The sequence below is a fragment of the Drosophila albomicans genome, chromosome 3 (assembly GCF_009650485.2).
Source record: "Drosophila albomicans strain 15112-1751.03 chromosome 3, ASM965048v2, whole genome shotgun sequence".
Lineage (NCBI taxonomy): Eukaryota > Metazoa > Arthropoda > Insecta > Diptera > Drosophilidae > Drosophila > Drosophila albomicans.
This window is the reverse complement of record NC_047629.2, coordinates 19,634,191-19,647,079: the sequence shown is the minus strand read 5'-3', so window position 1 is coordinate 19,647,079 and position 12,889 is coordinate 19,634,191. Positions and strand designations below refer to the sequence as shown.

Below are 12,889 nucleotides of genomic sequence, written 5' to 3'. Positions count from 1 at the left end.
CGGAGATTTGATTGTTTGCACTCGCTTGAGCTTAATTCGGGGAAGCTTTCGAAAGCTCGCGCAAGTGCTCGTTTGTTTACACTGAGCTTAGTTAGAGATAGTAGAGAAGCTTTACTGTTTATATCAATATTATTTATTAACTTTTTTATAGAAAATATTTCGATTTACACACGTATAAAAATAGATCGTTAATCTACTTATTTGTACTTATTATTGTACGTTAATTAATATCTGAAAACGATAATCATCTTTAAAAGTAGATCTATTTAAATGTAAATGTAAATGTCTTTTGTGTGCTTGGGAGGAACTGATATTTAAATATACATTAATTGGTGTTGGTGTAAATCTATTGGAATTACTTGTAAGTATTTACAATTAAATTCATGCGGATTGAAATAACGCTCTTAAACTGCATAATTCTAGTTGCCTTAGCTTAGTTGTTGCGACTTGACTTACTTGACATTTTGTGCATATCAAAATAATTGAGACTTAGGCTAATTAGAATATATATCTAATATTCGTACATCGAACATCGAAGGCACTACTGAGTTAACCAGAACTTAATCGAACTTCTCCTGATTTGGCATACAAATGAAGAACTTGGAGCACCACATATTGATTGCCTGCGATGCATTCGCCAGCCACTGCACCGGATTGTGTATCGTCAGATAGTAGACGGGAATGCCGGAAAGTATGATGAGGGTGCCAACACCCACTTCGGTGGGCGACTCGAAACACGAAAAGATCACCAGGAAGAGGCAAACAATGAGATAGATGATAGGAAGTGCAAGACTGACTCGAATCGGACGCTCCGTCTTGGGTTGCTTGTAACGCAACCATAGTAGACCAGCCACGGAGATGAGAGTGAAGAGCGCCTCCACGTAGCTGACATAGTTGATGAGCACATACATGTTCTTGGTGAACAGCAGCATGATCGTAATGATGCACTGCAAAGTGGAAAGTGATTAATAAGCATCAGGTGAACTCGTCGACATTTTCAAATGCAAACTTACCAGGAATATCAATGATGGAATCGGAGTCAAGCAATTAATATTGATCAGCGAGATTGCAGCCGGCAAATGACCATTTCGTGCTCCCACAAAAAACAGGCGAGAGGAGGCAAAGATCGCACCATTGAGTGAACCAAAAGTCGAGCAGGCTACTGCCAAAGGCATTATCCAGGAGAAAAAGCCCAGCATCTTGTCTCCAAAAGTCACAGCCACAGCATCCGAAGAAAGTATCTCATCGGTCGAAAGCACCGAAAAGTATGCTATATTCGTAATCATATAAATAATCGTGACTACGGGCATTGAGATACAAATGGCACGCGGTAGATTGCGATAGGGATCTTTTAACTCTTCGGTCACAAAATTCAAATAATTCCAGCCCGAGTAGGAGAAGAGGCCACTGTAGAATGCCAATGCAATGAGGCCAGGTTTCTTGAAACTACCATTGAACGGCTGTTCCCAGTGCTCGGTATTGCCATCGGCAATATAATAAACGCCAGCACCAACAATAACCAGCAAGGCGACAACCTTTGTGCCAGTGAAGATGTCCGTCACTCGAGTCACCCACTTGACGTTGTAACAATTGATTACCGTCAGCACACCTAAGACAAGTAGTTAGGTAAGTGATGCATTGTTTAACTCGTGGTTAACTTACATATCATCGCAGCAGCTAGCAGCTGAACCGGCTCGATTGGTGCCTCACAAGATGGCCAAAAAGGCTTGAGCAGATACTGTGCAAATGTCAGAGCCGTAATCGCATTTCCTGTCGGTACCAAAATTAGCAACGCCACCCAGAGATAAAGAAAGGCGGGCAGCGGTCCGAATGCGGCTCCTATATAGGCGTAATCTCCGCCAGACTTTGGAATCATGGTTCCTATAAGGTACATTACAATACAATAGTGTAAACAATATAAGGAATGTGCATTTAGTTAATGTTAGCAGACTATAATCGACATTTAGTTGCATTAAATCTATATCATTTAATACTAAGATTTGTGTAGTATTTTCATAGTAACTCTGTAATCAAATAAAAAGTTTTAATCATAAAAAGGGTCAGCCATAAATTTAAAATCGTATAATTTGAATTTATTTTAAAGCGAATTATCACTTACACAGCAGCTAATGCTACCGTTGTCTAATGCTGATTTTGATGAACAACTCTTATCTCTACTACTTGGGTGACGCCAAGGTAATATTTAGTTTTCTTATCTTCTGTTTGAATTGCTTTACACAGTAGCATTCTATTAAGGCCGTTGCTCTGTTAGTTGAACCGAAGGCGGATCTATTTTTTAATAAATAAATGTCGGAATATTTTTATATAGGGAAAGATTGAGCAAACATAATTTGAGCCCAACTAGCAAACAAATTCTAGCGATTAATAACTAATTTTTATGATAGTTCTTTTTAAACGAATAATATAGTTAAATGACTGAATTGGGTTTTTGGTTTTAGGCTTTGTCAATTCTTAAGACAATTGTCTAAAAGATAATTCCAAAAAAAAGTATTCCTAGCGTTTTTTCACGAAAAGGTCTCGTTATTTTTATTACATCCCTCGTACTTCGGGTTAGTGCAGTTATTTGTGACCTTGACAGGGCATTGTTGTTGGGATGTGCACATTATCTGATCGCTTAGGTACGGGTGTTTTAAGATGAGCATGATGAAACATGATGAGCAGAAAGATAAGACACGCAAATAATTAGAAAGGCTAAGATTCTCTCTGCACTAAAAATTATTTATTACAATGATTGAAAATTAAATTATATTTTAAGTATTATGATAAATAGAATTGATTTTTAGTAGAATAATTCTTAGAAGTCGAAACTATATAAAATTCTCTGCAATGAAAGCCCCGTATAATAAATCTCCAAATTCTATAAATAAATAAGCAAATATTGCGGTAATTGTTTGTTCAAGATTTAATTATATTTTCAGCTTGCAAGTTAAGAAACGGACCGCAAGAGTATTTAAACTGTGATAATATTGCTTGCGAAGTACTCTTAGCGTCCTATCTGAACAAACAGTTCGAAAATTCGACTAAATCTGCAGCAAAGATTAAGGAATTAGTTGGAGTAAAAGGAAACGTACAATCAGAAATGCAGAACACCTAAAAACTAAGAAAAAGATAAATATGCAAATAAAGACGTCTTCAATTCTCTAAGGAATACGTGATATGACTGTGCAATTTGAAACTCAACTCAATTATTGGCGTTCAGTTGTCTTTACTGATGAAAAACGTTTTAATATAGATGGCCCTGATGGCTTTCAATATTATTCAAGATTTGCGGAAAGTTTTGCTATATTTATGTCGCCATTACAGCCGGGAAGGTTGAGTAATGGTTTGGAGTAATGATGAACGGCGATCACTTTAATATTATATATTGTTTGGAGACTGTATTTCCAAAAGTTAAATGATCTTTTTGGATCTATTTTTCAACAAGACAGTGAGTGCTTCAACTCATGACGCCCGAGTATTAAAGTCGTTTATTTCGATTAAACGTTTTCCAGATTTTAAAATAATTGAAAATTTTTGGGGCTGCCCGGAAATACAAAGATAAGGAATCATTAACTGAAATTAAAGCGTGCTTGAAGCGAGATTTCCTAAAGTTACCTACATACATACATATGTAGTTTCCTTGTATGGTACCATACAATGAAGGACCGGATATATGAAGTTATTGGAAAAACAATTACTGAAATTGTTTTTTTTTGTTTATAATAAATCATATATTACAGCGTACTAAATATTGTAATTAAAAAAATGATCTTATAAAAAATTAAAGTGCGCGTCTATTCTAATGACTAAGGATATACCTTTTTTAGTAGCTCTAAGAAAATGTTTGAAAAACACAATTTTGTTAAATGTGAATAAACTTTTGCATATTATATTTAAAGTGTCATGAAATACCAAGTATTTTTGCATATTAACTTTTTTCAATCATCCCTAAATAGATAACTATGAAAAGAATATGAATGCAATTAAGTGTGAGTCTAACTTTTCAACCTAAGAGACGGACAGCGAGAGTATTTAAATTGTGATAATTGTGCTTGAAAAGTACTCTTAAGGAAAGTTGGGGATGAGAGCAGCTGCACATGGTTCAAGGTAAGAAATATGAAGAGGTGGTTAAGCAAAGACAATAAAATACTGTACTCGGAGCGGCCTCAATACCTCAAGACTTTTTACACCCTTTGTCGGCAATGCTGCTGAGTATGCAAAAAAATACGAGGTCGTGAACTATTTACACAGATGTCAAACATATGCTTATATTATATTTTAAATTAAAAATAAAAATATATGTATGTAATTATGAAAAAGCGCTGTCAGCAGTAGATTTGTAACTTACCTAACTCAGCATAACATAAAGCTCCCACCATGCTCAGTACTCCGCATAGCACCCAGATGATTAACGATTGTCCAATCGAACCGGAATGCATAAGCACCCCCTTAGGGCTAACGAAAATGCCAGACCCAACGATGACGCCAACAATGATGGCAACACCATCGAGCAGACCAATTTGTTTCTTTAGTTTAACACCCGAACCTTCACTAGAAGTGTCCGCAGTGGAGTTGCTGCGGCCACGTGCTTTGTTGCTCGACTCGGCTGGCACATCGAACACCTGGCGAGGAATCAGGGTATCGCTGGCTTGAATTCGCGTCATTTTGAAGGAGTTCGATTTTCTTCCCTCTTAGAGTGAACAAAACAGGAATTTCGAAATTAACAGCACAATCCTTTGGTGATTAGCTTTTCGAAAAGTTCATTTATTACTCATGCATCAATGTGATGTATAATATGAGTTAATATATATCTACTTCGACAAGCTCTTCAAGTTTTATCAGTTCCAGTACTCGCGAGTCGCGACATTCGCTCAGTGCCAGCGTGGATGTTGTTGTGGATCTTGTTCCGAAGTTTCAAATACAATTTTGGTTTTACTTTGCGGCGACCACATGCTTTCACGCACTTGAACTCAGTTTCTATATATTGCTCTTTAAATACACATGCTTGTATTCGTATTCGTGTACATTTTATGTATTTTACTTGGATGTACTTGCTGCACACGTGGAAGTTGACTCAGTTGTTAAAAAGAGTTGTTCGCTGGCTTGGGGGAAACATCAAAGAGACAAAATTTTTTTTAGTCGAGTTTTCACGTTTTCGAAATACTTGAAAATGCGTTTAGCGACTTATTCGATCGTTCAACTACGCTTCATACGCTCCGATTCAAAACTAAGTTGGAAATACAATTTGTACCTCCCTTTATGTGCTGTGAACGTGTTGATTTTTCTGTTCGCCAGCTTTGGCTTTGCTGTTTTTGTTTTCTCTCGTTTGCTCTCTCCCGCTCTTTATGTAAAAGTGTGCTACGCATTCGCTCTTTACTTTTCGTCTGCTTTCATGTGCTTGACATAAAAACTCTATTCAGAATTGCTTTAGTTTACCTGCCGTCCTAGTTAAACCGTTACCTGCAAACCTGCAATAAACATATTGTTTGTTAGAGCTAGACGGAAGTAGTAAGAGTTTGTTTGCGTCTCTCGTCGGTTTCTCTTTTCTCTTCATTTATCGCAAACAACTCCCGCATTATGCGAACTTTGTCTGATGCAAGAATTTGCTCAAATTTCTTCAGTATCAAATTATTCTTAACAAAAAACCAGATACTCTAAAGTGTGCTCACGCAAAGCAGCTGCCAAACATCATCACTTGGCAAGCACGTGCGTCACTCTTTCTATGTTTGTTCTTTCATTTCGGTTTAAGGGAGCGTAGCCTAAAGCTTCAGCTCTTTTATTATGCTCAGCATAATTCTAACAATACCTTGAAGCTCTTCAGTTAACATGTCCATGAGTAACGCAATATTGTGTGTGCAAACAAACTAAAAAAAAAAGTTGTTTCCATATGTATGTTCTTAAGCTTATAGTCATTGACCTATCGAGCGTCTTATATGGGTTTTGGTAGATATTCGTAATATGGGAAGTTTGTCGATTTGAATTATAAATAAAATAAATATTAAGTGGGCCGTAGCATTTGTTAGACATTAAAGTAAATGTCGTTCAACAGCGCACAAATTCCAAACGTCATAGAAATTATTCATTATTCATTTGATTCAGCACAACTATTATCATGGAGTTGACAAAATTGACACCTGTTTTCAGAGCTTAAATCTTGTTCAGATCTTTATTCGGATTCGATTAAAGTTGTTGTCATTTATTATTCTTTCTTTATCAATATCATTTTCACTTCAAATTGAGTGTAAAATAAATAAATAAAGTGCCAATTACCGATTTTATGCATGTGTGACTTTTAAACTAATGTTAGATGGATTCGTTTATGAGGTATGTTTGGAATTCTATAATAGACTTTATAGTACGACTTGGTTTATTTGTTATTTACTCAAACTAAAAAAAGGTTTTTCGTGTTTAGTGTTATCAGTTATTATCACCATAATTATCATGATGAGCTCTTTTGAAAGGCAATTGACAATTTATGAGGATATAAAAATTTCAAATCGTAGGAGTGTATATCAATAGCAGTTCAGAAGCAAAAATGTCGCAAGAATTATCTTGCCATTGTATTATATGCTTTGGTATCACATCCTTAATATCTAGACGGTTAATTTGTATTGTTGTTTGAGTTTCTAATTTAAACATTCAATAGACTTTCTGTTAATTCGATTCATAAAAGTTTTAGAAAACTCAAGACCTATTTAATAATGTCACATGGTATAAATGCACATTATCTCACACATCTGCACATTTATATATAATTTTATGGGGCTTTTGTGAAACACTTAAGCGTATTATTATTATCAACTAAAAAATATTCACTTTGTATATGATTCGCAAAGCAAGTTCATGAATTGTATGTAAACTCAGAGGTCCGTCCGTATATAGAGAGCACTAAAACGCTGTTGTCGTGGGGATTACTAGGCGCGTGTATGTGACATTTCAAACTGTGATAATTCAATTGTGCGATGATCGTAATCCCAGTGAACTTTTAGTGCTCATTGAGTCCTATGTATGTGTTGTATATATGAAGCTACTAAATTGTGGTGCGCTCTGAGAGTAGCGTACTTATAATAGCGCCTAGGTTTTATAGTGGCCTGAGATTTTGATTGTCAACTATATTGTGTGTTGACTTCTGTTTGTTGCTGCACTGATAATCTAATTGTAAAAGTCGCCAAAGAGACACACGCATGCCACACCATGAGTTACACACAGCACACACTCTCCACAGTACACACACACATACACATATATAGCTAATGTACACACACGCATAAACATATAGAATATGTTTTTTTTTTCTGTGGGTTGTTTTTGTCGTTGATTAACTGTGGTTTTGTCTTTTATTATTGTTATTCGTGTTTGTGCTTTTGGTTTTTAGGTATGCGCCCTACTCTCATATCATAACATATACCCAAAAAAAATATGATGGATCACTTCCATATGCAATTTTCATTAATCCTCGTATTTCCACGCTGACGCTTAATGTCACGAGTTATTTACTAAACTATCAATTTTATAGTCCATTTATGTAGATTTATACACATAAGTATACATAAACCATACTATATAATTTTAGTTTTATTAGTTATAATCGCCTTATCAGCAGACTAAACTAATTAATTCCGCACTCGTAGTATTAGTTTATACATATATACGAGGACTAGTATAAACCCACTTTATAAAGATTCGCGCTTAACCGTCTGATGAACTCAACACAGACCATCTAAATTGTCGCTTTCAGCAAGAGCGTAACGCACGCTTAGAAATCCCGAATGGAACTGATTGTGATTCTCGATGTGATGCACAATGGCACAGACACTGCATCGGGAGAATAAAATACGAAAAGAGCTTTAATAAAAATGATAAAAACAGACCGTGCCACCAAATTCCAGATAATTGCACAGCATTGTGTGGGTAAGTTTAAGCTTGCCGGCATATACAGACAGACATATACATATGTATAATAGTAAATGATGTTTGGGTGCCAGGAACTATCACGACATACTGACTTGTACTTATATCCCATTAGTTAGGATAACTACAAAAATTCATACTAGTTATATCTAAGTGAGCGAGACTCTCTCACTACTTTTATACGCATGCCCCGAACCGAAAGAGGGAATTTCACCCTAAAACTGCAGCTTGCATTTTGTTTGTGCTCACTATTTAAAAATGAATTAAGCATGTCAAGTAGATTTTAATCACTCCCTCAAACTCGCCACTTCTTACTCTTTTCGCATCGCTAAAGTAAACAAACTTTAATATGCTCAAGTGCCTTAATTACTTTGCTACTTAAAAGTGCAGTTAATACCATTTTGATCTGCTTCTAATGATGTCAACAAACATCGCTATATCTTATCAGTGGACTTTAATAGCAGTAAAACGAATTATATTTGAATTTTCAAATTGCACATACAATGTTGATATGACATCTTTTCTACACTGCAAAAGTAATTAGTTGAGTAATAATATACATTTTATATATACTTACTATAGCTTTATTTATTTTTTATTGAATATATATCAATATATATCGCATTTGTACCCTATTAAAATAATATTATCTACTCGTCTAGAGGTGGCATATTAAATATTTTCGCCGTGTTGTCCTCTGAAACAGTCAATAATACGTTCTCTTGAGGTTTATAAACAAATTCATATACATGATAATGGTGTCCAGTAAGCGTAAACTTGAGAGCGCCGGAACGAGCGTCATAGGCATTAATGTTTCCCTGAACAGTGGCTGCCAGCAAAGTAAAATCGCTAATCCATTTAAGACTGCAAAGGTTTATGAATTAATCTCAATCTTCTTTCGTGTTACTCGCAAATGACTTACCGCAGTATGCCATCATTGGGCGCGGGACTCTCGCACACTGAGCGGAGCGAATATTTGGCGTAGTCCCATATGGAGATTTGGCCGTCCAGCGAGCCACATGCCACCAGTTTGAGGTCCGATGTCGCGGGTGCAAACTCAATGCACTCGATGCCGTGCTCTGACTTCACCACGTTCACTGGCCCGTTGTTGGTGCAGAAGAGCAGCTTGCCTATCAAAACATTACAGATTTAGTCAGTAGTTGATTATAGGTATGGTAAAGTATACGCACCGTTGCCTTCAGCGCACAGATAAAGCGGCGAATCTGTATCACAGGCGACCACTGCATGGGTAATTTCACCCAGACCCAACGGATGCTCCTCGCCCACCTCCATGAGCACTTGGCATGACTTCAGGTCCCACAACTTCACCACTCCATTCATGTACACAGTGAAGAGTTTTTTGCCATCATGGCTCAGCTCGCCGGCTGCACAACGCGATGATTGGCCAGGCAATATTTTGCATTCTCCACTTGGAATGCGCCACACATAAACCTCGCCACTATCGCTGCCGGCTAACAAGACGTTGGCACCACGATGCCAAAACAGCCAGGCCATGTCGCTCATGGAGTACTCCCAGACCTTACTCAAGATGGGTCGCTCGTCCGGCTGTTCGCAGACTTTGTAAACGAAGAGCTCACCGGATAAATCTCCGGTGGCCAAGTAGCTGCCATCGTGGCTGAAATGTGCCTCGGTTATGGTGTCCTTGTGCTCGGCGATTTCGAATAGCACATCGCCATTCTTTGTGTCCCACACATATGCGCGATCATCTTCACTGCCTGTCACAGCCCAATCGAATCTTGGATGCAGATTGCAGCCAAAGACGGGTGCGGTGTGCTTGCGGAATGTGACGACTGCATCATCGCGAATGGCTGCAATGCGTTCTCTGTCCTCTGCATCGTCTTCGGCACCCTCGTTGTCCATTTCGTCATCGAAGCCATTCAGACCCAAACGTGCTTCTAGTTCGGCTAATGTTACCTCTTCCATTTCGAGTTCGTCATCGTCCAGAGGTGGATCACCATCCAAATCGATTTCCTCACCAATATCATCATCATCGTCTTCGAAATCGGGACGATGCGGCGGTGTATTCTCACGCATAATGTGTGTAGTTAATTATTTCGTTTTAACTCGACAATTTTTATAACAAAACGACACGAAACGCCATCCACACACATGCACGTGTTGGGCTGCACAGCTGATTGTTCTTGCGGTGCTGCCAACTTGTTTGTAATTAGAATATACTAAGAATCAATGCTCACACTTTGGAATATACCAATTTCAAAATATAAAAAGCGCTTAAAAATATGCAACATTTTTCAATTTCAATTTTATGTATTTAAGTAAGTGCAGACTTAATTATTTCAATGTTTTTTGTAATACATTTAATCTATTTTGTAATTCTTCCATAGTTGGCAACTTTCCTAAATCACAGGATTCGGAGCATTTTTTGGCCTTATCCTTAGATTCCTTGATTTCATTGTTGACTTCCTTCAATCGATTCTCCAGTGCATCGATGGTAGCTGACAAACGTTGTATTGAATTCTGACTTTGATTTTTCATACTCTTCAATCTTGCTTCCAGATAGTCTAACTTTTCTGAGTTTTTGATTTTCTGTAAGTTTGTAGAATTAAGCTTATGGTCCAGTTCATTAAGTTGACCCTCAATTTTATTGTTTATTTCAAAGTCTGTTGACTTGACATTATCGACCATTCGCTTATTATTGGTATAATTTTCAGATAGTTTAGATTGAATTTCATTCAGCATTTCTGATTGCCTATGTATGGTCTGAGTCTTTTCATCTAAAATAGGTCTTATATCTTTTAATCGCTTTTCCTGGCGTTCCTTAGCATTATTGTTATTTGATTGATTTGAATTCGCTAACCGTAATTTATTTAATTTATTGCGAAGGTCTTTTATCACATTTTCTCGATCTTTTTTAATTTCTCTATGAGATTCCATATTTGAATTATACACTGCAATTAATTCTCGCATATCAGCTTTCTGTCGCTCTACAGAATCCAAGCAGTTTTGAAGCTGATCTTCAACTGCGTTGTACTCTTTTTGTTCAATTTCATCATTTTCGTTTGGAATCGTTAAATTATTTATATTGCTTGACATCATTTGTTGTACCTCGTCTTCTAAATATCGCAGCTTCGATTGAAAGGTGCTTTTATTTATGGGGTCCTTTGAACATTTTTCTGAGCATACTGAATTCAAGTCGTTTAATTGATTTAGTTCATTATTAAGCAATATTTCAGAATTTCTTATAATTTTGTTTGTGTTTTCAATGCTTTTTCTCAATTCGTTATTAGAGTGCTTTGATAAATTAGTTGAATTAATGTATTCATTTACAAGCATTTCAATATTTTTTAACTGATTGTTAGAGCTGCAGCAATTCTTTTTAGTCATATTAGAATTCGACTGCTGGTGATCATTTTCTGATGCTAAAATTTTTATCTCCAGGTGCTCAGCATCCTTATTGAAATGTTTATAAAATTCAGTAGATGGATTGTTCGTAACACTTGTTAATGAAGTGTCTATTAAATGATTCATTTCAGTTTGATATTTGTACTTGGCAGACTTTTCACTTTCTGTCCAGTTCTTGCAACATTGGGTACTTCTGTTATCAGAAATCAATTTTCTATTTAAAAACTCCAGTCGTATTACCAAATTTTGCATGTCAATCGAGACGTTACCAGTTGATATAAATCCTCCGTTTTCTTCTAGGGAATTTAGTTGCATTATTGTGTCAATGTTATCATTGATAACTTCGAGTCTATCTCTTAGAATGCTATTGGGACAACAATCTTTGTGGAGATGCGTTTCTAGGGTATTCAAAATGTTTGGCACTCTGTTGGTAAAATCTTCTAAAATTGTATCGCATTTGACTTGTTCATTTATCCATATTCCGATTTCCTGATTCTCATCACAATTATCGGTCTCTGAGTTGACATTATTCATCATTCTAGTTCTATTGCAGATAACCATCATTTTGATATGGAATAAATTCCACAGGTTAATTTTGATTGCGTTTCCACCGTCCAACTCTTCAATGACCTCAAACATATGTGTACTTAAGAACAGTTTTTCGACTTCTCGTTGCCAACGCCGGACATTTTGCCAATAAATTGCATTGTCTTGGCTACTTTGATGCTGCGGAACGCATTTCGCTCTTCGGATCTGTTCATCAATCTCTAAATTGTCCGAATCTTGATCTTCACCTTCATCCTCGTAGTCAGGTGGTGCATCCCATAGTAAATAGCACACACTAATTATTTTCACACAGTATTCATACTTTTTACTTTCTAAACTCGATCTTACGCTGATTTTTCGGTGATATTTCAGTTTGTTAGAGCTATGGTAAGCAATGCTCTCTTTTGTCGCAGCAAAGATTGCAATGAAAGTCAACACTTTGTTTCCAACCTATATATACATATATATAATTATTATTATTGTGTACGATTTAATAAGAATATTTTTAGTTACCATCGTAATGGTGAAATACTGACTGCATCCATCAAAGTTGCCGCTCTTATTTAAATAGCACCATTTCTTTAAAAACCAACTAACCAATTGATTAAAACCATATGCAATCGATTTATTTTACAACTAAATGAGAAATTCTCTCATTGTTTGAAATACCGATAACTAAATGCACTAGAAAATACTTTGTGTTGGTTTGAATCTTAAAATAAGATTTTTTATTCTTAAAATACAAATTTAGCGTAAAAATCTTGCTGTAAGATTGTTTAAATCACTAAATTTAGTTTTTTAGATCAAAAAATTCTTAAATCAAAAAAAATCAAAATTTTCCAGATTTTTTTCTTTTATGTAAAATAGTGATATTAGTGATATTAGTTTATTTATCTATCTAACCAAACGTCATTAAAATCAAAAAAATATTGAAAGGAAATATTTATTACAACGCACTGAAAAGAATAATAACAGTAATAACGATCATCTTCCTTCTACCTTCCTTCCTATAATAAAAATGCAGTGTTGATTTGATATTCTTACTGTT

At 36.1% G+C, this 12,889-nt stretch overlaps 3 protein-coding genes across 3 annotated transcripts; all 3 read right to left on the bottom strand.

Moving 5' to 3' along the window:
* Positions 1 to 123: 123 nt before the first annotated feature.
* On the bottom strand, positions 124 to 5,457 carry LOC117569536 (Y+L amino acid transporter 2). The gene is made up of 4 exons (XM_034250739.2): positions 4,349 to 5,457; positions 1,663 to 1,881; positions 1,014 to 1,609; positions 124 to 947 (listed from the first exon to the last, which is right to left on the bottom strand). Exons 1-4 carry the CDS (start codon positions 4,662 to 4,664, stop codon positions 561 to 563), a joined length of 1,518 nt encoding a protein of 505 aa, XP_034106630.1. The 5' UTR covers positions 4,665 to 5,457; the 3' UTR covers positions 124 to 560.
* Positions 5,458 to 8,486: 3,029 nt separating this feature from the next.
* On the bottom strand, positions 8,487 to 10,064 carry LOC117570547 (angio-associated migratory cell protein). Its single transcript, XM_034252269.2, has 3 exons — positions 9,102 to 10,064; positions 8,834 to 9,041; positions 8,487 to 8,775 (listed from the first exon to the last, which is right to left on the bottom strand). The coding sequence occupies exons 1-3, from the start codon at positions 9,964 to 9,966 to the stop codon at positions 8,562 to 8,564; spliced, it is 1,287 nt and encodes a 428-aa protein (XP_034108160.1). The 5' UTR covers positions 9,967 to 10,064; the 3' UTR covers positions 8,487 to 8,561.
* Positions 10,065 to 10,224: 160 nt separating this feature from the next.
* Positions 10,225 to 12,386, bottom strand: LOC117566617 (interaptin). The gene is made up of 2 exons (XM_034246158.2): positions 12,378 to 12,386; positions 10,225 to 12,291 (listed from the first exon to the last, which is right to left on the bottom strand). Exons 1-2 carry the CDS (start codon positions 12,384 to 12,386, stop codon positions 10,225 to 10,227), a joined length of 2,076 nt encoding a protein of 691 aa, XP_034102049.1.
* Between the last annotated feature and the right edge of the window lie 503 nt (positions 12,387 to 12,889).